The sequence below is a fragment of the Mesoplodon mirus genome, assembly GCF_964341445.2.
Source record: "Mesoplodon mirus genome assembly, chromosome: 14".
NCBI classification, from domain to species: Eukaryota; Metazoa; Chordata; class Mammalia; order Artiodactyla; family Ziphiidae; genus Mesoplodon; species Mesoplodon mirus.
In genome coordinates, this window is record NC_138990.1 from 87586244 (window position 1) to 87610663 (window position 24420).

A 24420-nucleotide genomic window follows, 5' to 3' on the forward strand; every position below is an offset into this window, starting at 1 on the left:
TGGGATTTTCATGTGCGTGTGGGGGGATACTGGAGCGGTGTCTGTATACAGGGGTGTGGAGTATGGTGGTGAGGGCTGTGGTATGTGAGCGACGCGGGTGGATGCGTGCACGACAAGGAGTGTGAATTTGGGAATATCGGTGGTGCATTACTTGTGGAATGGGGCTGTGGTGCTTGGGGTTTCTGTGTGCACTGAGAAGGGCTGTGCCTGGAGGGCGGATGTATGTGTGAGTTGTGTGGACCTGAGCTGGATGGTCCTGCTCTCAGGCTGGAGGTGTATGATGCAGAACTCTGTCCTTCTCTGGAAGCAAAGGCAAAGACAAAGCCTACATTTTCCTCTGAAGATGCTTAATCTGGTCCCTCTTCCCTCCACCTCAAGCCCAGACCTTTCCGGCCCCTGCTCCTTGACTTCGCCACCATGGTAGTACCAGGATTCACACACCCCCGCCCCAGACTCAGCTGGGATCCACGCCCTCATAACAGCTCAGCCATCCTGCCCAGGCTCCTCCACAGAGCCCTCATCACCTCTGATGACTCTGGGTTTCCTCTCAGCCTCCCTGGGATCTGTGTGCCTCCTGCCTCACAGCCAAGCACCCCCTCACCTGAGGAGCCCCGCGCCCTTACCAGCGTAGATGAGCTTGCACGGAGAAGCAGCACAGGAGAAGTATGTAGAGGCAGAGGAGACCTCCCCTGCCCCTGGGCTGCAGCCTTGGGCCACCACAGTGGATCCAAGCTGAGGGGGATCCTCTTGTGACTTCGAGATTCCTGAGGGAGGAATGAAAGGCTCAGGGTGGGTTCATCAGTCCTCTGTCCACAAATACTTCCCGAGTGTCTGGCACATGTCAGATGCAGTGAATACACACAGTTGAGAGTGTGGTTCCCAGTGGATACTCCAGTATTTAATTCAAATCAGTACTTACTCTGTCACTGTCTTGTTGGTAATGTAGGCCTCAGTGGTGACCGTGAGTATGTGGGAAGAGTGAGTGATGTGTATCAGTTAAGTCTGTGGTAAGTGTGGGGTTGGCATGGGGAGCACGGTGGAGATGTGTCTTATCTGTGTCTGTGGCCTTTGTGTGCATGGTTTCTGTTCACAAGTCAGGAATTCTGGGACATGTAACTTTTCCTCATTACATGGTGTGGCTTGTATTTATGGTGCGTGTTCATTCATTCATTCACCAAGATTCAGTAAGTAGCTACTCCTGTGTATCCGGCACTCTTGCATTGTTGTAGTCTCTGGTAACGCTGCACATTGTAGTAGAGGAAGACACACACTAAACAAAAATACAATAAATATATAATACCTGAGCTGGTGGTAAGTATATAAGGGTTGCCAGACTAAGCAAAGAAAAATACAGGGCACCCAGTTAAATTTCAGTTTCAGATAAACCCAGAATAATTTTTTAGTGTAAGTATTCCCATGCAGTATTTGGTCTTACTTAGTTTTAGTGTAAGTATGGCCCATACAATATTTGGGACATACTGATACTGAAAAATTACTTGTTGTTTATCTGGAATTCAAATTGAACTGGATAGCCCATATTTTATCTGGCAACCCTGACATGGGTTAGTGAGACTGTGGTTTACTGTGGTTTGTACAAAGCGGGTCTGGCATTACTCAAGAATGTGTTACAAGTGTGGTGTGTATGACACGTGACTGGTTCTTTTAGAGGTGTTTAGAGATGGCTGAAGTTAGGTGTGTTTGTGCGAGAGTTGAGGAGATATATATATATAGTGTGTGTGTGTGTCCTATATATATAGTGTGTGTGTCTATATACATATCTCATCTCCAGCGTTTGGTGTTGGAGGAGAGGATTGTGATACAGGTGGGTTGTATGAGAATGTAGTACAGGAGGGATGCGTGTATATACCTCCATGTGCTGTGTGTGGTTTAATACGGTAGTTATATGTGGGGTGTATGATATTTTTGCTGTATCAGAGTGTACATGGGTGTATGAGTTACTGTCTCATAAAACACCCGTAACAAGAGTTCTGTATACACTCTTACATACACCGAGTGTCAGCCAGGTCCAGGCAGGGTGACAAGAACTGTACCACGCAGAGTTTATATCTGATAAGGACTCTACCCCCATTCATCCTGCTCTTCTCTGCACTACCCCCTCCGCCCCTCCCCCCCCCACACACACAGGAACATAGAGAAAAATATTCTGAATGGTCAGGGGCAGTCATTGCCTTCCCCAGCCTGTCCCAGCCACTGCCTGAAAATCTGCCTGCTGTCTAGACCTCCATTCCCAGGGCCCATCCTACAGTCTCCAGGGCCCTGGGCCTGGTAGGAGCTACTGGGCTCTAATCTGGGGCAGAGACCTCTAGCTGGATCTCTGGGGTGACCACCCCCTCCCAGGGCAAGCTACTCGCCTACATTTAATGCACGCAGGCACCACGTGGCCCGTGGCTCTCAGAGCTCCCCGCAGGACCCTGAGGACATTTCTCACCCTTGCCCACGCGGTCTCAGTCTCTGGAAAGCCCTTCCCTTCCCTTGGTCTCCTTTGGGAAATTGTTCCTGTTGAAGGAATAAAACCTCCTTGCTTTCAATATGACACCATCCCTAGGCAAACAATCGTCTTTCGAACTGCATTCCACTTGTCAAGATATTTTTCAACAGGGTCTTCAAGTCATGGGGCTTCTCTTTCCACTTTGGTAAAAGAGGCCAATCAACTCATGGGTCTCTCTCAGCATCCTTGCATCCTTCACATCCCCCACCTCATGACCCCAGCAAAAGATCCAAGAGAATAAGAGAGAAATCGGGGACTGAGAAAAGCTGCACCTCTAGGTCTGTGCAAGCAGGATGCAGCCTGCTGTGAGTCCGACAAAGCTCCAGGCCCGGCAGCCCCAGGAGAGAGTCCTCAAGAGCAGCGGAGCTGACCTCCCATCTCCCAGGGGGCATCTGGCCGTTCTGTGCTGTCTCACACCACAGGGACGCTCCGGATGGATACGGCAGCATCAGTGAGACAAGGTCTCTCGCTCCCTGCTTCACAGGTGACACGTTCTCAGTCCCCCTCTTCCTAGAGAAGGTTCAGTTTGGCAGAAACCCATGTGCCCCAGCCAAGTTGCCCCCCACATACCTCCTCCGTTCTCGGCAGTTTCCTGGGACTCTTCATTTTCCAGATGTTTCCTCTTTTGTCGCCGTTTCATCGTACCAACTAGAAGTCTCCCTTAGAAGATGCCTCGAGAGATGTCCAACTCCTCCTCTTCCCTACAGGTTGGCCCTTGTTGGCTCTTGGGCAATCCGTTGAAATGATTCAATACAAATAAAAATAGTCAAGTCGCCTAAATGGCTGAAAAACTGGTACCACTTATTGAACCAGCAGTGCTGCCTAGTGCTCACCAGGGCTGTTAAGTTTCCAAGGTTGCCAGGCGCACAGTGGAATTCTGTGACCTCAGTGATGACATCGGAGCATTCTGTTGACCTAGGTTCAGCACAGTCTCTGCAATAGCACAGGCCCCGTTTTCAAGAACAATTCCTGTTTCCCAGCCGAACCTTTCCCATGAAAGGGAAAGGTTCATACCACATCTATTATAAATTGTATCATACCATATCTATTATAAAATGAACATTTTGATTGGAGATCTTTTAATGTCTTATATAGAGATTTAATATGAATATTTTAAATGGTCTCCAGTTTCCCTGTGGATTATTGACATTTTAAACTCTGCGCTTCAATTTTCCCTCAATACCTGTAATTTTGTCACGGCTATTTCTGTACTTAAAGATGAGTAACTATATAATTGATTTCTTCATTTTTTCCCATCTCTTTCCAAGGTACTGAATTTGACTGTATCTTACGAATTAGTGAAAAATGCTAGTCCTTGAGTCAGGACCTTGGGCCCTTTACCAAGTAACTCAACCTGTCTGGGCTTCAGCTTCTGTCTGTGCGATCGAGAGGCTTGGCCTAGCTGACTTTTCAAATGCTGTGTTTCTTTGATTCACTCTCACTTACTGATCTGCTACTTAAGAAGAGGGCCTGTTCTCATAAAGTAAGAACAGGCGTTTTTTAATCCTTGGGTTGGGCGGAGTTTAAGTGGTCGTACTCAGTTTGTTAGTTATAGTTACTTTTACGTATGCTTAGCTCTAAATAATTTATATGGCTCTTGTGACTCTTTTTAGATCTTCTTTTTTTCTTATTTTCTTTTAGTTTCTAATTTATTATCGCCAGTGTAGAGGAGCCTGATTGATTTTTTAAATGTATTGATCTTGTATGTGTGTGCCTCGTTGAACCGTCTTATTAGTTCCTGCTAGTTTATCTGTGGGTTCTTTTGGGTTTCCTAGATAAATGAACATATTAAATGTAAATAATGTGTTCTTTGGATAAAGTTTATTTTCTTGCATCTCTATATATAGAAGCAATATGTTGAATTGATTTAAATATTTAAATACTTACATACCTGTTATCATAATCTAAGATTCTTTATCTTATTTTCGTTCAATCAATATTATCTTTTCAAGATTTATCCATATCAGTCCATATAGATCTAGGTCTTTGATTTTTGACTGTTTGATATTATTTCATCACATGCGTATAGCATCATTTATTTTCCATTCAAGCATTATTGGACAATTGGATTGTTTCCCTCCCTTCTCTAGAACAAACAACGTTTCCTAGAATATCCCTGAAGATGTCTGACAGTCGAGAAGGGCCAGGCTGCCCGAAGATTCCTACTTGCTTTTAGCCACCTTCCAACAGGCCATCTCCAGCCAGCAATTTGAAGCACAGATGAAATGAAACCTCCCCCAAGTGTGGAGATCTTAGGAGCTTCCTAGAAGGTGGGAGGTTCATGATAGGCATCCTGCTGGGATCCCAGGGGAGTCTGAGCTGGCCTGAACCTCATCTTCCTCCCCCACCTCTCAAGAGAAATGTGGAGGAAAGAAGACTTCAAAAACTGTGAGTAGGCAGAGGGAGAGAGATTGGGGGCCGAAGCTGCAACTGAGGTCTTGGAGTGGGCTGTGAGGACGCAGAGCCTCTAGAGAGCCAGGCTCTGCCTTCTGAGCACTTCTCCCCTAAGGCTGCTCATCCTTCAGGTGATAGCAGGCATATACAGCCGACCCGGCCCACACTGTCACAGAAAGCCTTATCAGAATCTCTTCGTCTTCATACCCTCTTGTGTCTGTTACTTGGTTATTGCCTTCGGTACTCCACTGATGTGAAGCACAGTCGCTAGGGGATGGAGGACACTAGTGACCCATCTTGCTCTTGTGGCCTTAGTCCACAGCTTGAGGGTAAGGGAAGAGGCCAAATGAAGGTCAAGAAGGAAAGATGGAGTTTGAAGAGAAGACCTGAGTTAAGGGTGTCTTCTCAAGTCTTGATGACTGAAATGTAGCTCCAGTACCTGAAGTCCTGCTTGTTCTCAAGGCTGACCACGGGGCTGGGTGCACTCAGTGAAGGAACCGTATACACTTAGTATTTCCTTGCTTGCTCACACTTGCCCTCCTCTGACACGCACTCTGCAAGACTGATCTTCCCCTGAAACAACTTTCCACCTGCCACTGTCATCTCATGAACATTTGTTTCCCCTTCCTAGTGTCCCCCTAGAATGCCATTGCAGCCAATTCATAATTTGATAATCATGCTTCTTACCATAGTCTCAGCAACTTCTGATAAATTTTATTCACTTTATTCCATAGTCTTCACACATCAATAATCTTCCCTAGCTTCCTAGGTGCAGGTTAACCCATTCGGAATCATTTCTTTTTCTTTCTCTTCTTTGGCAAATCCTTTCCATCTTTTAAGGTCCTTTTCTTTTCTCTCTACCATCCTGCCTTCCTGAACTCTTTTTTTTGTTTTTTCCATTTAAGTAACCTTCCAATCTCCTTCCCCAATTTCCTCATAAACATTGAGAGTTTATTCCTCACAAGTTAGACAGCGGTTTATGAATGACCAGGCATAATGGACTCAGAATGAGTTGGCACCCCCGAGGTACCTGTCTTGCTGGGGAGCCACAGGTGAAGGGCTGGATGCTGGACACATGTTTGCATGGAGTCAGGCTGAGTGGCCTCGGGGTGTTTGCCCTGCACTTGTGTGTGTTTCTCCCTAGTTGGTTTCCTTGTCCAGCCACCTGTGACCTCGCTCCATCCAGCCCAGGGAATCCTTCTCATCACAGGGGTAGGATGTTTGTCTCGTTTTCCATCACATCCTTTCCCCAAAGTTTGGTTGTGAGTTGTTCCCATTCCAAAGACCTTTCCTCTTTGAAGAGAAAAGAGAAAATCTTTTCTCTCCTTTTCTCTCACTTCGCTTCTGCTCTATTATCTCCTCCGTCCAGAATGGCCCACTGACTCAAATGGGTGTAGATCCGAAGATGGCAAGAAATGCCAGCAATTCTGAAATAATAATACGGATGGATCAGGAGAACTTGAAAACCTTTATCCCGCCACGTTAAAAAAAATTGCACTTCCAGTGTATTCAGAGTCTCAGTATAGAAACACAAATGATGTAGAAATTAAATGACACTCAAGTTTTTCTTTCCTCCTTTCCTGATTTATTCTAATCCTCAAAGTTAACATGATGAACTATTCATTATGTAAACTTTCAGACATTTTCTACGCATGCACACTTTTCTTTTTTTCACATAAGAGTGTGAACTAGGTCACTTTCAACATGCTGTGATTCTGTGATTCACTGTCTCCCACCGAGTCATCCACTGATAAAGTCATCTGTTTCATGGAGAAATATTTCCAGTAGCTAATAGCCAATGTCTGTGGCGTGCTTACTCTGTGTCGGTTTCTTCTAACTACTTTACAGATAATTTGTACAACATACCCATGGACTAGGTACAATTATAACTCCCAAGGGACAGAAAAGGGCAGATAAGTACAAATAAATACAGAGGCCAAGTGACTTGCCCAAGACACTGGAGCAAATCAAAATCCATGCCTCTGTAATCATTTTGCTCTATTGCCTCTGTCTGGGAGGCTTGATGATTTGGCAACTAAAACCTTAAATACCATGTTCCATTTTTGTATCTCTGAGAAAAGCGTGGGGCTGTGATACGGCGTAACTAACCTGACTACTTTTGAAAACCCTTATGCACCTGGATGAAAGTAAGCCAGGGACTGTAAGCTATAGATTTAAGATTTCCTACCAACTTTTAAAAATAGCTTCTTGAATGCAATTTATGTAATGTCAAGGCTAGGATGTAGTCCAAATAGTAACAGAAAAATGGAGATATGTAGAAAAATACTTAAAGTTGACAAGTATTGGGAGTGTAGTATTTTTGGGGCCAGCGTGTAGACCACAGGAAAACTTGCTGTTTCCATCCCAAAGGGAAGAGCTCTGTATTGCAACTGCCAAGGTCCCTGGGGCAGCAAGTGTGCTCACTGCTTAGTAAAGAAGCATCCTCAGTTTGATAGAATCATATGGGAGCCTTACATTTGGTTAGCAGGTTCTACCTTCTTGATGTAATAATATTTTCAGGGTGTGGGAGGGTATCAAGCTCTGAAAATACCCTTGGAGAGATTTGCTTATTAAGTTTGGCTTTTTCAATCTCCCTAATACTTCTTTACTAAACACCAGGCAGTTTCCTTCACTTTTCAGAATCATGTTGTTTTTCCCTTGTCGAATGAACTTCCAAATACTTTTGGATGAGCTATTAAGTTTGGAAAAAAATAAACCTCTCTTTAAAATAAGGAAGATGATAACAATGACAAGTACAAAAGGCTCTAAAATGGAGAATATACTCCATTATAGCCAATTAATGTGAGTGGGAAGCTCGTGCTCACTGTCCAGGACATAGAAGTAAAAGCTGAGGATGCTCTGAGGCATCTCTTGGATCTCTATAAGACTCCATCATTTCTGATGAGTAGGGTTGACAGATAAAATATAGGCTGTTCCGTTAAATATGAATGTCAGAAAAACAACGAGTATATTTTGAAGATAAGTATGCCCCAAATAGTACATAGGATCTACTTATACTAAAAGTGATGACTTACTATTCATGTGAAGTTCAAGTTTAACTGGGTATCCTGTATTTTTATTTAGTAAACCTGACAGCCCTACTGATGATCCACAATGGAGGCAGTTGAGGAGCGGTACATGCTGGCTCTCGGACAGTCAGAAATGGCTTCAGCAGATCCAGGTACAGTATGAAATTCTTTCTGGATGTAGCTCAGAAGCCATGGCCAGCCCTTGACTGCAAGTACTGCCTCGGGTTTCCCTGAGGTGGGGTAAACCGTCCTCTTAATGGCCTTTTGGTAAGTCTGGAAGACCATATCCAAGGGGAGCCCCAAAGTCAGTTTCATCCTCACAACCATGTTTCCAATTCCTGGAATTGGCTGCATGTGACTCACAAGAGCTGAGGAGGTTTGTGAAAATTGGGAGTGTCATAGCTTGAACCCTTTGTAGGTAAAATTTTGGTGTTCTGAGAGTTTTAACAGGAGCAATGTGAAAGACTCCATGTCCCCAGGTAGATAGAAATAATCCTGTTCTACTTCTGTGTATGTGACAAGTCTCTAATAGTTCAGAGAGCAAGTATCTGGTCTTAGAAAGAGTGATCCAAGCTTGGATGTTTCTGGTGACAAGGCAAGGTCGTGAGTTTCAAGTTCACCTTTTGTGGTTGAGGAGACAATAAGGTTGTCAGAAGGGCAATCATGGAGGAGACCTTGGCTTCATCCATTGTGCAGGCTTGTATATTTGGTTCTATCTAGATTGTGTTTCAAAGGTGGAGCTTGTTTACAATTATGAACATTCTCCGATGTGCTTTTTGGACCTTCATTCCCAGAGTGAGAGCAGTGCGGAGGTTCTAGAAATGCCCTGGATGTTCTGAGCTGTCAATGGCCTTTCCCAGGTACTGTTCCCTTGGTGCTGCTCCTTGAAATGTGCAAAGGGATTATCATCTGTTTTGTGGCCGGTCCTAGCATTGTGAAAGGAAGGTGCTGCACCTGGCTTAGAGGATTTAGCATGTGGTTGGGGTTGATGGGCCAAATTTAGGTAACTGGTGTTACTATAGACAAGGAGAACAAATTATTGGAAGTGGAGTTGTCTGGGATGGGAATGATGATGTTGCAAGTTCACAAATGCTCCCGGACCAAGGAAGACAACCAGAAGTACTGGGCTTTGTTTTAGGTTGCAGGTAAGAGAGGGAGGGATGGACTAGAGATTGAGCTCATACAGCTGGTCAGTGTGTTGTTCATTCATTCGTTCATTCATTCATTCATTCATTCATCCAACACGTATTTACTGAGTTACTATCATGTGTCAGTCTGTTAGGTTTTGTGATACGATAGTGAAGAAAACAACTTCTCAGTCTTTAAGGAGTGTATAGTTCAGTCAGAGAGACTGGTAAAGAAATAGGTAATTACAACATCGGAAATAAGTCATTTGATAGAGGAAGTAGGTGTTTGTGGGTGTAAACAGGAGGGTAAATTTAACTAAGTCCAGTGGTGGAGGTAGGGAATGGGAGACCCAGAGGGACTTCTTGAACGAAGTGATAGTGGAGATGAGCAGGGTGAGTAGCAATTTTCCAGGACCTTCCCAGGCAAAGATGGAAGGAAGAAAGAAAGTTTCAGACAGAGGGACCACTCTGTACAAAATCCTTAAGATAAAGAGAATATTGTATGTTCTTCAGCATGGCTGGGGCATGAACTCTGAGAAAGGGGGTTGATAGGAGATATGGCTGGAAAGAGAGCCATGGCTCTGTCATTTAGACTTTGTTCTGTAAGCAATGGGGATTCACTGAAGGTGAAGGCAGAGGAGTGCCTCCATCAGACTGTGTCCTAGAAAAGCCACTTAGGTGACTGTGTATAGGGTGGGTTTAACTGAGCATCAGCGTGGACAGTAAGCTCAAATTTTTCTGTGTGGGATCAGTGTCACACATGGGACTATGTAGGGCACCAGATTCAATGGGGCAATGAATGTTTTTTGGTTTTTTCCCCCTTTTTTATATGAGGCTAAGCAGATGATGCCATGCCTTCGTTCCATTAAGAGCAATGTGAAATCAGTGAAATCTCCTAAGATTCTGCAAGGCAGATTTTTCTTTGTATGATTTTAAATTCCCTCAAGACCTGAAAGGGCCATTGCTGTAGAAAAGGGGTCTGGTACATGTAACACCTGGATGGAAATAACAGCTTATGGGAAAACATGGAATTTGAGGAATTCTGGGGCAGGATGCTGGAAGTAGATGACCGCAAAAGGCCTTTCCAAGTCACAGCCTTATAGCTCCTGGTCCTCTTTACCTTCTCCTTCCTCTTCCTGACCCCAACCTCATGAGGATGACAGTGTACTCTAGAGACCTTTGATCAAATCCTGCCCACAACAGTCTGTGGTTTGAAAGTTACAAAATTCCCTGAGAATTGGTAAGCTATCTTCCTTATTAGTCATTTAGTATCATTTATAATTTCCAAACAGCTACTGTTTATAGAGCCCTGGCTTTCCATTTCTGAGTGTGCTTTATCATTATTCTTTTTGATCTTGGAAATGTAATCTTTAACAAACCACCAATTAACCATGAAATGTCACTGTAGCAAAACATCAGTATTCTCCATGGGGTTTGTTGTACTTGGATTTGACCTTCATTGTTCATTCTTGGACTGTCTTCCTAGTTTGTGGCTTATTTGGATTCGCATTTCTTCTTTCTGTTGATTACTTGAAAGCTTTTGTGTAGAAATTAAGCTGGTAAAATAACATAGAAGGCTTTTCCCCTATGATAGTCCCTTTCTTTTGATACCAGTAATTAAAAGTGTGCTGTGATAGCATTAGAGGACTTAAAGTTTGAAGGTTTTAAGAATGACTTGGAGACTCAGGAGTGAAAAGGGACTAATACAAGTGAGCATGAATTATTATTTTGCTCAAAATACTATTTAAAAGAGATTAGAATTTAGGTTTATTGAAGAAAATGGTTATATTTGAGGTATTTGAAGTTCTAACAGTCAGATATTCTTTGAAAATCTATTTTAAAGTTCTAACTGGTGATCGTAGAATAAAATTGCCACTTGATGGAATGTGGAATGTGAAGAGGTGAAAGAAAAGTCAGACTGGAATGATGCTACAAAAAAAGAAACTTCCCATCATGACCAGGCAGAGCGAATGGAAATCAGGTGGGAAAGGACATAGAAGCAGAGATGGTTTTGTGATTCCTGGAGCCTGCAGCTCTTTGAAAGTGCTAACCACCATGGGGCAGGTGCAGAGCACCAAATGAGAGCCTCTCGTAAAAGTCCACGCGGCAGAGATGGCAGGGCCACCAGGTGGGAAGTCTCTCCATGTTTGGTACACAGGCTGGAATTTCCAAGATATGAAGACACAGGTCTTTCTCTGAAAGGGGCGGACTGTGGCGTTTTTTAGATAGAATTTCCAGAGCTAATGACATACTCAAGCTAAAGAAAATATATCTGTCCATCTAGGGACACTGAAAACAGTGGGAGGCAGAAAGAGAAAATATTTTGGCAACTGAGAGACCTGGGCTGGTGTCTGTTACTTCAGTAAATTACTTAATGCCTCTGAGTCCAGCTTCCTCCTCTATAAACTGGTGATGTACTAATAAGATTGTTGTGGGCATTAAATGAGATCATGGACGTTGGGCCATTGGTACAGTACCTGGCACATAAGAACTGTTTAATAAATGGAAACCAGCACTCATTATTCAAATGATAAGAATAGTGCATCTCAGGCTCTTGTTGAGAGAGGTTTCTTATTATCTATTCTAATTGCTAAGATGACTTGTGAAGCCCTCTGAATTTGCATTTGCCGGTTGCCTGCTATTGGCAATTTGTTCAATGTCCCTCCTATATTTCTTAGACCCTACCATTTTGTGCATGTGGCAAACTTTCAATTGCCATTATTTGGCATTTTCCAGCCCAGGAACTTCTGAAGCTGTTGAAGTCTGCTCTGCCTGTGTAGATGGCAGGAAGGAAGTGAGGGGAATTAATAGCTTCCCAGCAGCAGTCCTCAACCAAGGACTGATGGGAGTGGGTATCTAAATGCCCCAGCTCCCTGGCCCTTCAAGTTGGAAGCTTGTGTTTCCCAGAGTTTCTCTGTGGATTACCTCCACTTTTCCACACTCTTACCTGGCTATAACACAGTATTTAATGCTTGCCTTCTCTTCCCTATCTCACTTTCCTATTGGCGTTTCTTCCATTTCTCATATTAACTATTTGAACTGGAATGTTTATGACTGGGTTTGATTCTGGGAGAACCCCTAGGAAGTCATTTTCTTGAGAGAAAACAGTTGTCAAGTTGCCTTCTATGAAAGGATATTAAATAATAGAAAAACTTAAGCTTTCTTTATGGTCGATTGATTTTTCCCTATGCACATTAATTGGCTACAGTATTGTTTAAATAATGATATAATATAGAAGTGATACAAAAAGCAAAAGGACACTGCTGATTTTAGAATATTTGTTTTCATGTTAAGCATCTAAGACACATCAGTTATGTGAAATGAAAACATGATGACCCAAAACCTATGGGATGCAGCAACTGCAGTTCTAAGAGGGAAGTTTATAGCAATACAATCCTACCTCAAGAAACAGGAAAAATCTCAAATAAACAACCTAACCTTACACCTAAAGCAATTAGAGAAAGAAAAACAAAAGAGACCCAAAGTTAGCAAAAGGAAAGAAATCATTAAGATCACATCAGAAATAAACAAAAAAGAAATGAAGGAAACAGTAGCAAAGATCAATAAAACTAAAAGCTGGTTCTTTGAGAAGAGAAGCCAAATTGATAAACCATTAGTCAGACTCATCAGGAAAAAAAGGGAGAAGATGCAAATCAACAGTTAGAAATGAAGAAGGAGAAGTAACAACTGACACTGCAGAAATACAAAGGATCATGAGAGATGACTACAAGTAACTCTATGCCAATAAAATGGACAACCTGGAAGAAATGGACAAATTATTAGAAAAGCATAACCTTCCGAGACCGAACCAGGAAGGAATAGAAAATATAAACAGACCAATCACAAGTGCTGAAATTGAGACTGTGATTAAAAATCTTCCAAGAAACAAAAGCCCAGGACCAGATGGCTTCACAGGCAACTTCTATCAAACATTTAGAGAAGAGCTAACACGTCTCCTTCTCAAACTCTTCCAAAATGTAGCAGAAGGAGCAACACTCCCAAACTCATTCTACAAGGCCACCATCACCCTGATACCAAAACCAGACAAATATGTCACATTGATAGAAAACTACAGGCCAATATCATTGATGAACAGAGATGAAAAAATCCTCAACAAAATACTAGCAAACAGAATCCAGCAGCACATTAAAAGGATCATACACCACGATCAAGTGGGGTTTATCCCAGGATGCAAGGATTCTTCAATATACGCAAATCAATCAATGTGATAAACCATATTAACAAATTGAAGGAGTAAAACAATATGATCATCTCAATAGATGCAGAAAAAACTTTTGTTACTCTCAATACAATCTGGCCAGGCTCACTTTCTGTCTTTATTTTTGACTACTCTCCACCTCACTTATTCTGCACCAGCCACAATGGCCTCCTTGATGTTCCTTACATACCAAACATGCTCTGGCCTCAGGGTCTCTATCTTTTCCCTCTACATATCGATATAGGTAGCTCCTTTATCTCCTTCAGGTCTTTACTCAAATGGTACCACTTCTGTGAGGTTTTCCCTGACCAGCACTTTACTTGGCACTCCATACTACTTTTGCAACATTGTTTCTCTCCAAAGTATTAATATATTTTCAGCTTTTTTCTATATTCTTTCACTAGAAGGTAAGCTTAGATTTTTGTCTGTTTTGCTCACATCTAAATTTCCAGCACTTAAAACAATTCCCGAAAAATACAAGGCCCTTAAGAAATATACGTTTCTACTATAACACTACATATGTTTTGAAAAACTTCGTGTTCTGTAAAACCATGCAATAAAAATAACAGGGAAAAAACAAGATTGGAGCAGACCACTGACATCTATGCAATTCTGTAACCAGAGCATTAACAAAGACATTAATTGATGGTTGAGAGGACAGTTTGACTCTCCTAAACAGGAAGCTCAGTATGGCTGAAAGTTACCTCAGGGCATATTTAAAAACACAAAAACCAAAAGAATGGAAATACTGGCTTGTTGGAGGTGCTGAGACAACGCAGATGGTGGGTTGCTATTAGGTGGGCACAGGAACAAGTGCCCTCTGTCATAAGACAAAGGTTTGCAATGGTGTTGAAAAAACTCCTGCCTGTAGTGTAACCAAGCTGAAAGCTCTTTCCTCTTGGTTAAGATTAAAATTCCACTCCTGTTATTTCAGCTTCCCTTGCCTAGAAAAAAACCTGCAGATGAACCAACATAATTCCACATTATTTTGTCAGTAGTCCCCATTTATCCCTGAGCAAAGAAGTACAACAGAAACACATATTGTAGGACGCTAGACTCTACTTTTGGAATGAATGAAAGATATGGTTTCTTTTTAAAGGAGGTTAGAATCACTGTAAGAGTACAATGCAATTGTGAAAAAAATTACTAAAAAATATACACATTTTATTACAAATTATATGTCACAATTCTAGAACATGCCCAATAAGTATAAATTAAGTATCTAAAAACATATTATATTCTTAGCTTCAAAAGCCATTTACTTACAGAAATTTCAGGATTGGAAAGCTCATATAGAAGTTTCTTGGCATCAATAACTGCTTCATATAATCTCAGATATTGTCCATCACTTGCTACAAAGCATGCACTAGGAGAGTTGCAGTATGCACCTAGATGTATTTTAAAAACATTTGAAATTTCACCCTGAAGCAATAATGTCAGAAAATCTCAAGTTCTTAAATAAAAATCAGAATCCTTACCTAGACAATAACTGGGTATAAGAGTGGGCAGCCATGCCACATTGGAAAATGCAGAAACATGAAGAGAATTAATCCGGGCAAGCTCAGAAACACCTCCAGAAAAAGACAATGGCCCAACTGGATCAACTCTCCAAAGAATAAGCTCACTGTAAACTGCATTGGGATCCTGAAAGGCCACGTCAATAGTGCTTTTATTCTGTTGTGCCAAAGAACATTCTTCAATATTCACAGCACCATAAGGTTCCTTTTGGTTATCAACATCTGGTATCCTTAATGCGTTATGGTGTGACGTTGTCAGCAATAATGGTAATACTGAGTGACAAGCTAAATCATTAAGATGAAAGCGATGACCACAATATCTGGATTTGTGGGAAATACTGAGAACTGTAGAAAAGGCAGATTCCTCGGCAAAACTGACAAGCCGTTGATTCAGGGAGCCATCAGCATGCTTTGAAATCATCATAACATTAGGGGTAAAAATGCTTAATTTTAAACTATTAGTTGATTTACTGTGACCAGAAGATATAAGCATTGACATGGAACGTGTCAGGCTGGAAGTTTTTTGTTTCCCTTGCTGAATAGCCAAGTCAACATTCTTGGTACAGGCATACATCACTATGCTTTTACAGAGAGAGTTTGCATCACCTGTGGGGAAAGCTACAGGAATTCTGGAAACAAAGGACACCTAGAATTAAGAAAGTAGCATTAGAATTCATGAAATTATACAAAGAGGTTTTACAAAACAGTACCCACATTTAATAAGAAGTAGCTCTCCAGAGATCATAAAAATAATACCTGTACTTGACGAAACATACCAGGCTGGTATTCATCCAGCCAATCCACGTGCCAAACTAGCAAAGAACCATCCATGGGATGAATACTGAATAGCATGTCTGCATTTTTACTCCATTCAGACAGAAGTACTTCAATCTGATGATCAATGGCAGCTGATGGTAATGGTACAGAACTTGAATTTGGTACCAATTTATCACTGCCCAATTCCTTCAAGATTTATTTTCAGATCATCAACACCGTCATCAATCTCTATAATCAAAAGGGTTCATGAACCAAGTAAATACAATCAAGCTACTACTAAAAAGTAAGAAATACCTTTACAAATGCATTCCAAATGAAAAACATAAGTTTTCATATAAACAAGAAATAGGGTTCCCTTTAAAAAATAACTTTGCTCCAGGAATATAAGGCCACGGAGTTAACTCAGTACTCAGAAGGCCTATAAGGCTGATTCAGTGGATTATTAGTAGAAGGACTAATACTAGACTGGAAAATAGGTAAACTGGTTTCTAAACCCAGATGTACCACAATTAACTACTTAGAAGTAAGACACAGTACTTCCCTGGACCCTAGTTTTGCTCATGTTAACATGAGGGAGTTGAAATTAGGCTGAATTTTTAAAATATATTATTGGAATGTAATTTGTACTTTCTTCATGATGTCAGATTCATAAAACCTAAGTCAACCACACTAGCCATCCTCTAGGTGTAAGCATTTATAACTGATATGACACCTTAAAGAAACTATTTTAAAGAAATACATTTTATAGTGCCTAATTTCCAGATTTCCTTCAACACATGCCAACTTATTAATACAAATAAATATGTATAGTCTGACCTCTACATCCCAGCCCCTATTCCTGGTTAGGAATACAAAACCTTTCTTAAGAGACTCTCAAAAAATGTTAGCTTGTTTACCAGATTTTAAAAATTAGTCAACATCATCGGATGAATGGATAAAGATGTGGCACATATATACAATGGAATATTACTCAGCCATAAGAAGAAAGGAAATTGAGCTATATGTAATGAGGTGGATAGACCTAGAGTCTGTCATACAGAGTGAAGTAAGTCAGAAAGAGAAAGACAAATACCGTACACTAATACATATATATGGAATTTAAGGAAAAAAAAAAGTCATAAAGAACCTAGGGGTAAAACAGGAATAAAGACACAGACCTACTTGAGAATGGACTTGAGGATATGGGGAGGGGGAAGGGTAAACTGTGACAAAGCGAGAGGGAGGCATGGACATATATACACTACCAAACGTAAGGTAGATAGATAGTGGGAAGCAGCCGCATGGCACAGGGAGATCAGATTGGTGCTTTGTGACCGCCTGGAGGGTTGGGATAGGGAGGGTGGGAGGGAGGGAGACGCAAGAGGGAAGGGATATGGGAACAGATGTATATGTATAACTGATTCACTTTGTTATAAAGCAGAAACTAATTTAAAAAAAGAAAAAAAAATTAGTCAAGACATAAAATCATTAAGAAAAATAACAGAAAATTAGGCAAAAGGCACAAGAGGCAAACCACAGAAGGGTTAACATAATTCTGCTCAATTTAACTCAAGAAAATTCAAAGTAAAACAAGACACCATTTTGTCCATATCAACGGCCAAAAAATAACAGAAAGATCCAGTGTTGGCAAGGATGTGAAAAAAGGATATCTGAATATACTTAGAGGGAACATATACTGGTAAAACATTACTAGAGGGTAATCTGACAGAAGTTATTGAAATTTAAAAATGCTTATACACCACGCTAATTCCCCATCTAGGAATCTACCTTACAGAAAAATTCACACAAAGACGAAGAGATGTGTTACTATACCATTATCAGTATATAGTGAAAAACAATTTAAATCAATTTAAATGGCTATCATCCGAAAAAATGCTTAAGTTTTCTCTTGAGTCTCTTGACTCAGGAGCTGTTAAAAATAATGAGGAAGAAAAGTGCCCATTACTGAATTTAAAAAGCAAGCTGCAGCACACTATTTTCATTGAAAAAGGAACTCCCATAGTACAACTTTTTAAAAAAACTACCTTTATGCATATATTTGTGCGAGCACAGAAAAGAATAAATCTGGAAGGACACTCATCAAACTTAACAATATGGAAACCTTATACACGCCTGTATTGTTTTTTCATTTTTTTTTTAAAGGGGAACGTGCAATCTTGTAATTAAAACAAAGAACAAAAACATTTTTGATTTCTCTCTCTCTACTTGACTCTCTCTACTTGAGGCTGAATGCAAACCTGAAGGCCCTAGTGTACTGCTTCTCAAACTTTAATATACATATAACTCATCTGGGAATTTCATTAAATTACAGATTCTTGTAGCTCCAGGTGGAGCCTGAGATTGTACATTCCTAATAATGACAATGCTGCTAGTCTGCAGATAGTCCGCTAAGTAGCAAGACCCTAGTGGGTGACAGAAGCGTTAAGTATGGAGAAGTCTAAGTCCCTATATCATCATCAGGAAAGAAGCCACCTGGAACAGGAGCATCTACATTGGATTATTAAATGAGCTAGTCCAAATTTGTATTAAGCCCCTGCAATCTGAAAGTTATTTCTAACAGTAGCTGGTGTTACCATAATATAAAAATCTTTGCTATTTTAAATAAAACTTTATAATTTTTATCCTTCTTAAAGCTTTACCTTCATCAGATTTTACATCTGCCTGATTAGAGTCTTCTACACTCATCTCAGAAGATGGTTGCTCAAAACTTTTTCTAAGTTGTTGTAAAAAGACTTCCATGGACAAAGAAAAATGCAATTCTTTATTGTTTAGCCAGTGTACCACCAAAGGTCCACTCTTCTCTTCATTTTCACTTAGACTCAGAGACGTAATAGAAGGAAGAAGTGGGATGTCTATAAAGAACAACAACAAAAAAATATTAAAATTTCTATCATGCTAGCATACAAAACATCCATGTCTCTTATTTTTATTATTTACTGTTACATTTATCTTTAAACCTCTGCCATACATTTTATTTAACCTATAAATAACACTCACAATATAATGGCTCACACAATTATTATTAATGAAAACAGACTTAAATGGTAAATTTAATACACTTACTGTAAAGGAAATAATATTATACATTCTACGTTATATACCGTAACTTATTTATATATACATACATATACATTCTTTTCTATAATTTTAAAAAATATTCTCATTAAGAAATATGTCTATAATTTGCAGACATGTTAATAGGGTAGTCTTCTTAATTTGTATAGAAACTTTGGTTAGAAATATATTTTAACCTGATCTACCATTAAAAATGCCATCATTAAGTTGTCAAAGGAACCAGTGATATGTTTATCTCAACAGCAACAACTTTCTTTTACTTAACAGACTCTCATATTAACTTTTTTCATGACATACCTAATTCTAAGATAGGTACTGCTTATTTATTAGCATCAAGATTGAAGTTAGAAAGTATGAAACTGAGGTTCCCTTATATTCAAGAAAAGCATTCAAGACAAGCCAACTCAGCTAAAAAAAATTGTTCCTTGGTATTACTTTTGAAATCATTGCTAAGTATACTGAAGTACAAATTCAGAGTACATTGTGAAAAATGACAATCCTAACTTAACAGAGGTAAAGGAAACTTTGTCTATCATTATTAAATAAAATCCAAATCTAGATCATGCTGGTGTCTGCTGAACATTATAGGCTGAAATGGATTCAGGGAAGGTAAATAATTTTCTCCAGAGCAAATCTACTGATTTTTTTTAAAAGGAAATATAAACAATTTTAAGTATTTGTTCAAATACCGTCTATTGCTGGACACCAATAGGAACAGTATTATAGGGGATGAATGGTAAAAGAAAGGACAGAAGAATCTTTTTCCTGGTGGGAGGGAGGGAGACGCAAGACGGAGGAGATACGGGGACATATGTATATGTATAGCTGATTCATTTTGTTATAAAGCAGAAACTAACACACCATTGTAAAGCAATTATACTCCAATAAAGATGTTAAAAAAAAAGAATCGTTTTTCTGTCCCTTCTTATTGGCGTTGGGTTCTAAGAGTTGATGGATATTATCTAATCCAAGAGCTCCGTTTATTACTATATATTCATTAGTATAATTATTTGATTAATATTTATCTATCTCCTACCTAGTTATATGCTTCGTAAGAGCAAGGACCACACTGTTTTGATCACTACTGTATCTCCAGTTCCTACCACTATCTCCAGTTCCTATACTGGCACAGACTAAACACCCAATAAAACCCTTGAGGGGCTGAACTGCCAATCCCACTGTTCGTAGGTAGATACACAATAGTGTTAGGGTTTGAAAGAGTGTCCCCAAGAAAACTAAATGGGTAGGATTTTCTGATTTTCAACTTACAATCAACTCAGAAGAGATAAGCAGTGCCTAAAGTAGATCACAGGCCTAGCTGTTAAGTACACAAAACTAGGGGCTTATGCTGACTTTTAGCAGAAGCATTCTGGCTGAAAAGATACTCACATTTCCTTTGCCTCCTGACCTCACTCAAAGAATCTGATAAAGTCATTTTTTATGAGACATCTTCATGGAAAGCGTGTAAGAACTAGAGCTAAGAGAACATGCTATTATGAACTCCTCTCCTGTATCATTTTCCATTGATGGACAAATAAGTGAAGCCATATCTGAGTTGGGCCTTGCAGGAAAGTCATTCTAACAGACCTAATTTAGGGAAAGGAGTTTTCACAAGGTCTAATATAGCTCTTAATATTATTATTTTGCTTTGATTTGCCCTACATGTATGAATTTTTCTTAGGGACCTACAACCTAAAGAAAGGTTTTAGAGTTTTCCTTATTGCAAGGTAGTCAGGGAGATGTTACACAGGAACTTAGGGTTTCTTTTTTTCATAATACCTCAGCCTTTTCCATTAAAGTGAGAATTCAAGCTTTCTTTATTCTCAAAATATTGTCCTTTACTCAGCAAAGACTTTCAAAATTATTCCACTGACCTAGAGTTGCCTCTGTATATTATAAGCGGTGACAATGTACGTTTTTTGATAAGGTAATAAAACAGTATTTTAATAAAAATAATTCAATATTCTCCCATTTACATTTTCATGGCTCATGGATTTTGGATTCTTTTAGAGCTGGGACTCTTGTTAACCATATAAAATTTTAAAAATCAGCAAATACTCTTTATTCCTACCACAGGTATCTCAGCACTTTTTAACTTATCAAAGTACTTCTCACTTTGATTCAAGTAACTAATGGACTGTATTTATTGCTATGTTTCTTGAAGAATGCAATACTACTAATCCAGTGTGTTATATGGAAATAGGTTATGCTTAATTTATGTTTTAAGAATATCTCAAAATACATAAAAACTCATCAACAGTGGTCATCTTCTGGGAAGGAAGACTAGGGTGGAATAGATGCAAAAGGAGGATTTTACTTTACACTTCTTGTACAGATGGCATTTATCGTGTGCAAATATTATTTTAACTTTTTTCCCAGTAACAGTCTAAGGTTCCACTTTAAATGCCCCAACTGTGACCACTTGGTTTTTAAACTCTCAGAAAATATTTACTAAAATGATAAACACCTCAGTCTTCAATTTCATAGATAAACCCAGGTATTCTAGATCTTTCAGTCTGTTTCACAGTACCTACTTGACTACAGAGATAAGTTTCTTAATTCTTCCAGTTATAACTTCTACATATTTCTGCCCTATTTCTGAAATGGCTCCAAAGATCAAGTACGAAACACATTGGTTTCGTTTGAACAACTATACAATAATTATAAAATACTACTCTGAGGTGTTAACCTCTTTGTTATGTATTAGCTCAAATCTCAACTTTTGAATAAACTAATACAGAATCTCAATGACTTATCAAGATCTAAAATTACAGACCAAATCACAGACTTAAGAAGCAAACAAGTAAATAAAAACTCCTTTTTCTATAATCAGTGAGCTGGCTATAATGAAAAGTTAGCTAAGAAAGTCACCTACAATTTTTTACTTACTAAAAAAGTAAAAGTATAACTTATTGGTGATAAAAATCCATCTACTCAATTTGAAAAACATTTTCTGAACAGTGCTTTATTACCCGTGGCTGGGTTGATGCTGGCTGCAATATGAAAGTGGCAAAGTGCATTGGCATGCAGTGGAGTGTTCCTGTGAACGTGATGAGGATCTTGCTGATGTGGCAGGTATCCAGTATGGGCTACAAGTGCAAGTGATCTCCTCCGACCTCTACGAAAATGTTTCAGATTTACCTGTGAGAATAAAAACAAAGTCAAACAATGCAAAACAAAGTAAAACTAATGCCTATATTGTCATAAGCATATATGTATAGGTTACATAATGATTGTTAGATAGTACATATATCCTATTTCAGATAAGTTTATATGTACAAATATCTTGCAGTATTTTTGTACAGCAAAAGTGAAACCTGGAATAAGCCTGGAACGTAAACTGCTTGACTCTTCTTTTAACCATCACACAATACTTTAAATTTTTATTTAATATTTTCTGAGAATTAATTTCCTAAACTTAAAAAAAGTTTACAGGTACCCGAGCAGCTGCCGCCAACTCCGGGTCCACTGCCGCTTGCCGCCAACGCCCGCCCGCCCGACGTGTACTCCCGATTCCTTTCGGTTCGAAGTCCAATATGGCAACTCTCAAGGATCAGCTGATTCAGAATCTTCTTAAGGAAGAACATGTCCCCCACAATAAGATTACAGTGGTTGGTGTTGGTGCTGTGGGCATGGCCTGTGCCATCAGTATCTTAATGAAGGACTTGGCAGATGAACTTGCTCTTGTTGATGTCATAGAAGACAAACTGAAGGGAGAGATGATGGATCTCCAACATGGCAGCCTTTTCCTTAGAACACCAAAAATCGTCTCTGGCAAAGACTATAGTGTGACAGCAAACTCCAGGCTGGTTATTATCACAGCTGGGGCACGTCAGCAGGAGGGAGAAAGCCGTCTTAATTTGGTCCAGCGTAATGTGAACATCTTTAAATTCATCATTCCTAATGTTGTAAAATACAGCCCAAACTGCAAGTTGCTTGTTGTTTCCAATCCAGTGGATATCTTGACCTATGTGGCTTGGAAGATAAGCGGCTTTCCCAAAAACCGTGTTATTGGAAGCGGTTGCAATTTGGATTCAGCCCGGTTCCGTTACCTCATGGGGGAAAGGCTGGGAGTTCACTCATTAAGCTGTCATGGATGGATCCTTGGGGAGCATGGAGACTCTAGTGTGCCTGTATGGAGTGGAATGAATGTTGCTGGTGTCTCCCTGAAGAATCTGCACCCCGAATTAGGCACTGATGCAGATAAGGAACACTGGAAAGCAGTTCACAAACAGGTGGTTGACAGTGCTTATGAGGTGATCAAACTGAAAGGCTACACATCCTGGGCCATTGGACTATCTGTGGCAGATTTGGCAGAAAGTATAATGAAGAATCTTAGGCGGGTGCATCCGATTTCCACCATGATTAAGGGTTTGTATGGAATAAAAGAGGATGTCTTCCTTAGTGTTCCTTGCATCTTGGGACAGAATGGAATCTCAGATGTTGTGAAAGTGACTCTGACTCCTGAGGAACAGGCCTGTTTGAAGAAGAGTGCAGATACACTTTGGGGGATCCAGAAGGAGCTGCAGTTTTAAAGTCTAATATCATACCACTTCACTGTCTAGGCTACAACAGGATTTTAGTTGGAGGTTGTGCATATTGTCCTTTATATCTGATCTGTGACTAAAGCAGTAATGTTAAGACAGCCTAGGAAAAACATCAGTTTCCTAACATTAGCAATAGGAATGGTTCATAAAACCCTGCAGCTGTATCCTGATGCTGCATGGCACTTATCTTGTGTGGTCCTAAACTGGTTCGTGTAAAATAGTTCTATTTCGTCAAGAGGTACCACTGACAATGTTGCAGATGCTGCAGTTGCCCTTCAAACCAGATGCGTATTTAACTCTGTGTTATATAACTTCTGGTTCCTTTAGCCAAGATGCCTAGTCCAACTTTTTTTTTCTCCAATTAATTACATTCTGGGATTGATTATAAATCCAGTATTGCATGTCTTGTGCATAACTGTTCTAAAGAATCTTATTTTATGTACTATATGTATCAGAATAGTATACATTGCCATGTAATGTAAAAAAGAAAAATCAACATAAATGATGCAGCCAACTCTGTTATACCAACTAAAACAATAAATAAACCTGGAACAGTGAAAAAAAAAAAAAAGTTTACAATGTGTCTGTGGAAAATGATGTCCCTATGTTTACTGTTCTCTTTGTGTCCTCAGTTTACTTCCTATGACCACAAAGCACTGAATAAAACTACCATCATACATTAGGATGATATTTCATAGTTTGCAAAGCACTTTCACAGAGATCATCTCATTTGACCCATAAAGCAGACAATGCAAATATCGTTATCCTCATCTTTCATACGATAAAATAGTTTATAGAGAACACAAGGTCATCTAAAAGTGGAACAAAGGTCTTCAGATTCCTAGTCAAGGACTTCTTTCAACTATTATTACACATAACCATTCTATCAGTGGTTGCGTCTCTACACAATATATACTTAATTATATTCTGTGTCACTAGAATACTATCTAAATTTGAGAAATAGTGGTTCCATATTCATACAAAACATTCAAAGATACATCATTTTTAGGTCATTTTCTTATTTTCAATATTAAGAAAATAATAAGAAGAATCTGTGTTAACTAGTCTATGTTGAATTAGCCCCAACACCAAAAACTGACTTTTACTTCCCATACTATAGCAATTAGCAAGGTAAATAATTCAAGTTCTTGGAGATTTGGAAGATAACAAATGTAGAACAGAATCTGATAAACTACTCTAATCATTCCTGTAATTATGACAGGATG

At 39.7% G+C, this 24420-nt stretch overlaps 3 protein-coding genes across 7 annotated transcripts in view; 2 read left to right on the plus strand and 1 right to left on the minus strand.

The window, feature by feature from the left end:
* Positions 1 to 24420, plus strand: part of LOC309815695 (uncharacterized protein) — a 274409-nt gene that overhangs the window by 88660 nt on the left and 161329 nt on the right. The gene's annotated exons all lie outside the window — the stretch shown is intronic.
* The window catches only part of LOC309815746 (dmX-like protein 1), a 60897-nt gene that overhangs the window by 276 nt on the left and 36201 nt on the right, over positions 1 to 24420 (minus strand). The window contains exons 9-14 of one of the 4 annotated variants that reach the window (XM_082642748.1): positions 21620 to 21788; positions 18212 to 18424; positions 15572 to 15800; positions 14757 to 15441; positions 14545 to 14666; positions 624 to 764 (exon numbers count right to left, since the gene is read on the minus strand). In XM_082642748.1, the coding sequence (XP_082498874.1) occupies positions 15745 to 15800; positions 18212 to 18424; positions 21620 to 21788 (438 nt within the window). In that variant the 3' untranslated portion in view covers positions 624 to 764; positions 14545 to 14666; positions 14757 to 15441; positions 15572 to 15744. Of the gene's footprint in view, positions 1 to 623; positions 765 to 6311; positions 6331 to 14421; positions 14667 to 14756; positions 15442 to 15551; positions 15801 to 18211; positions 18425 to 21619; positions 21789 to 24420 lie in introns of those variants that run through there. The other 3 variants (XM_082642745.1, XM_082642747.1, XM_082642746.1) reach the window with 3 other exon arrangements.
* LOC309815442 (L-lactate dehydrogenase A chain) lies at positions 22067 to 23696 on the plus strand. Its single transcript, XM_082642269.1, has one exon. The coding sequence runs from the start codon at positions 22184 to 22186 to the stop codon at positions 23180 to 23182; it is 999 nt and encodes a 332-aa protein (XP_082498395.1). The 5' UTR covers positions 22067 to 22183; the 3' UTR covers positions 23183 to 23696.

Coding starts and splice junctions, on each gene's coding strand:
- LOC309815442 (XM_082642269.1), top strand. CDS start 22,184: ATGGCAACTCTCAAGGATCAGCTGATTCAGAATCTTCTTAAGGAAGAA.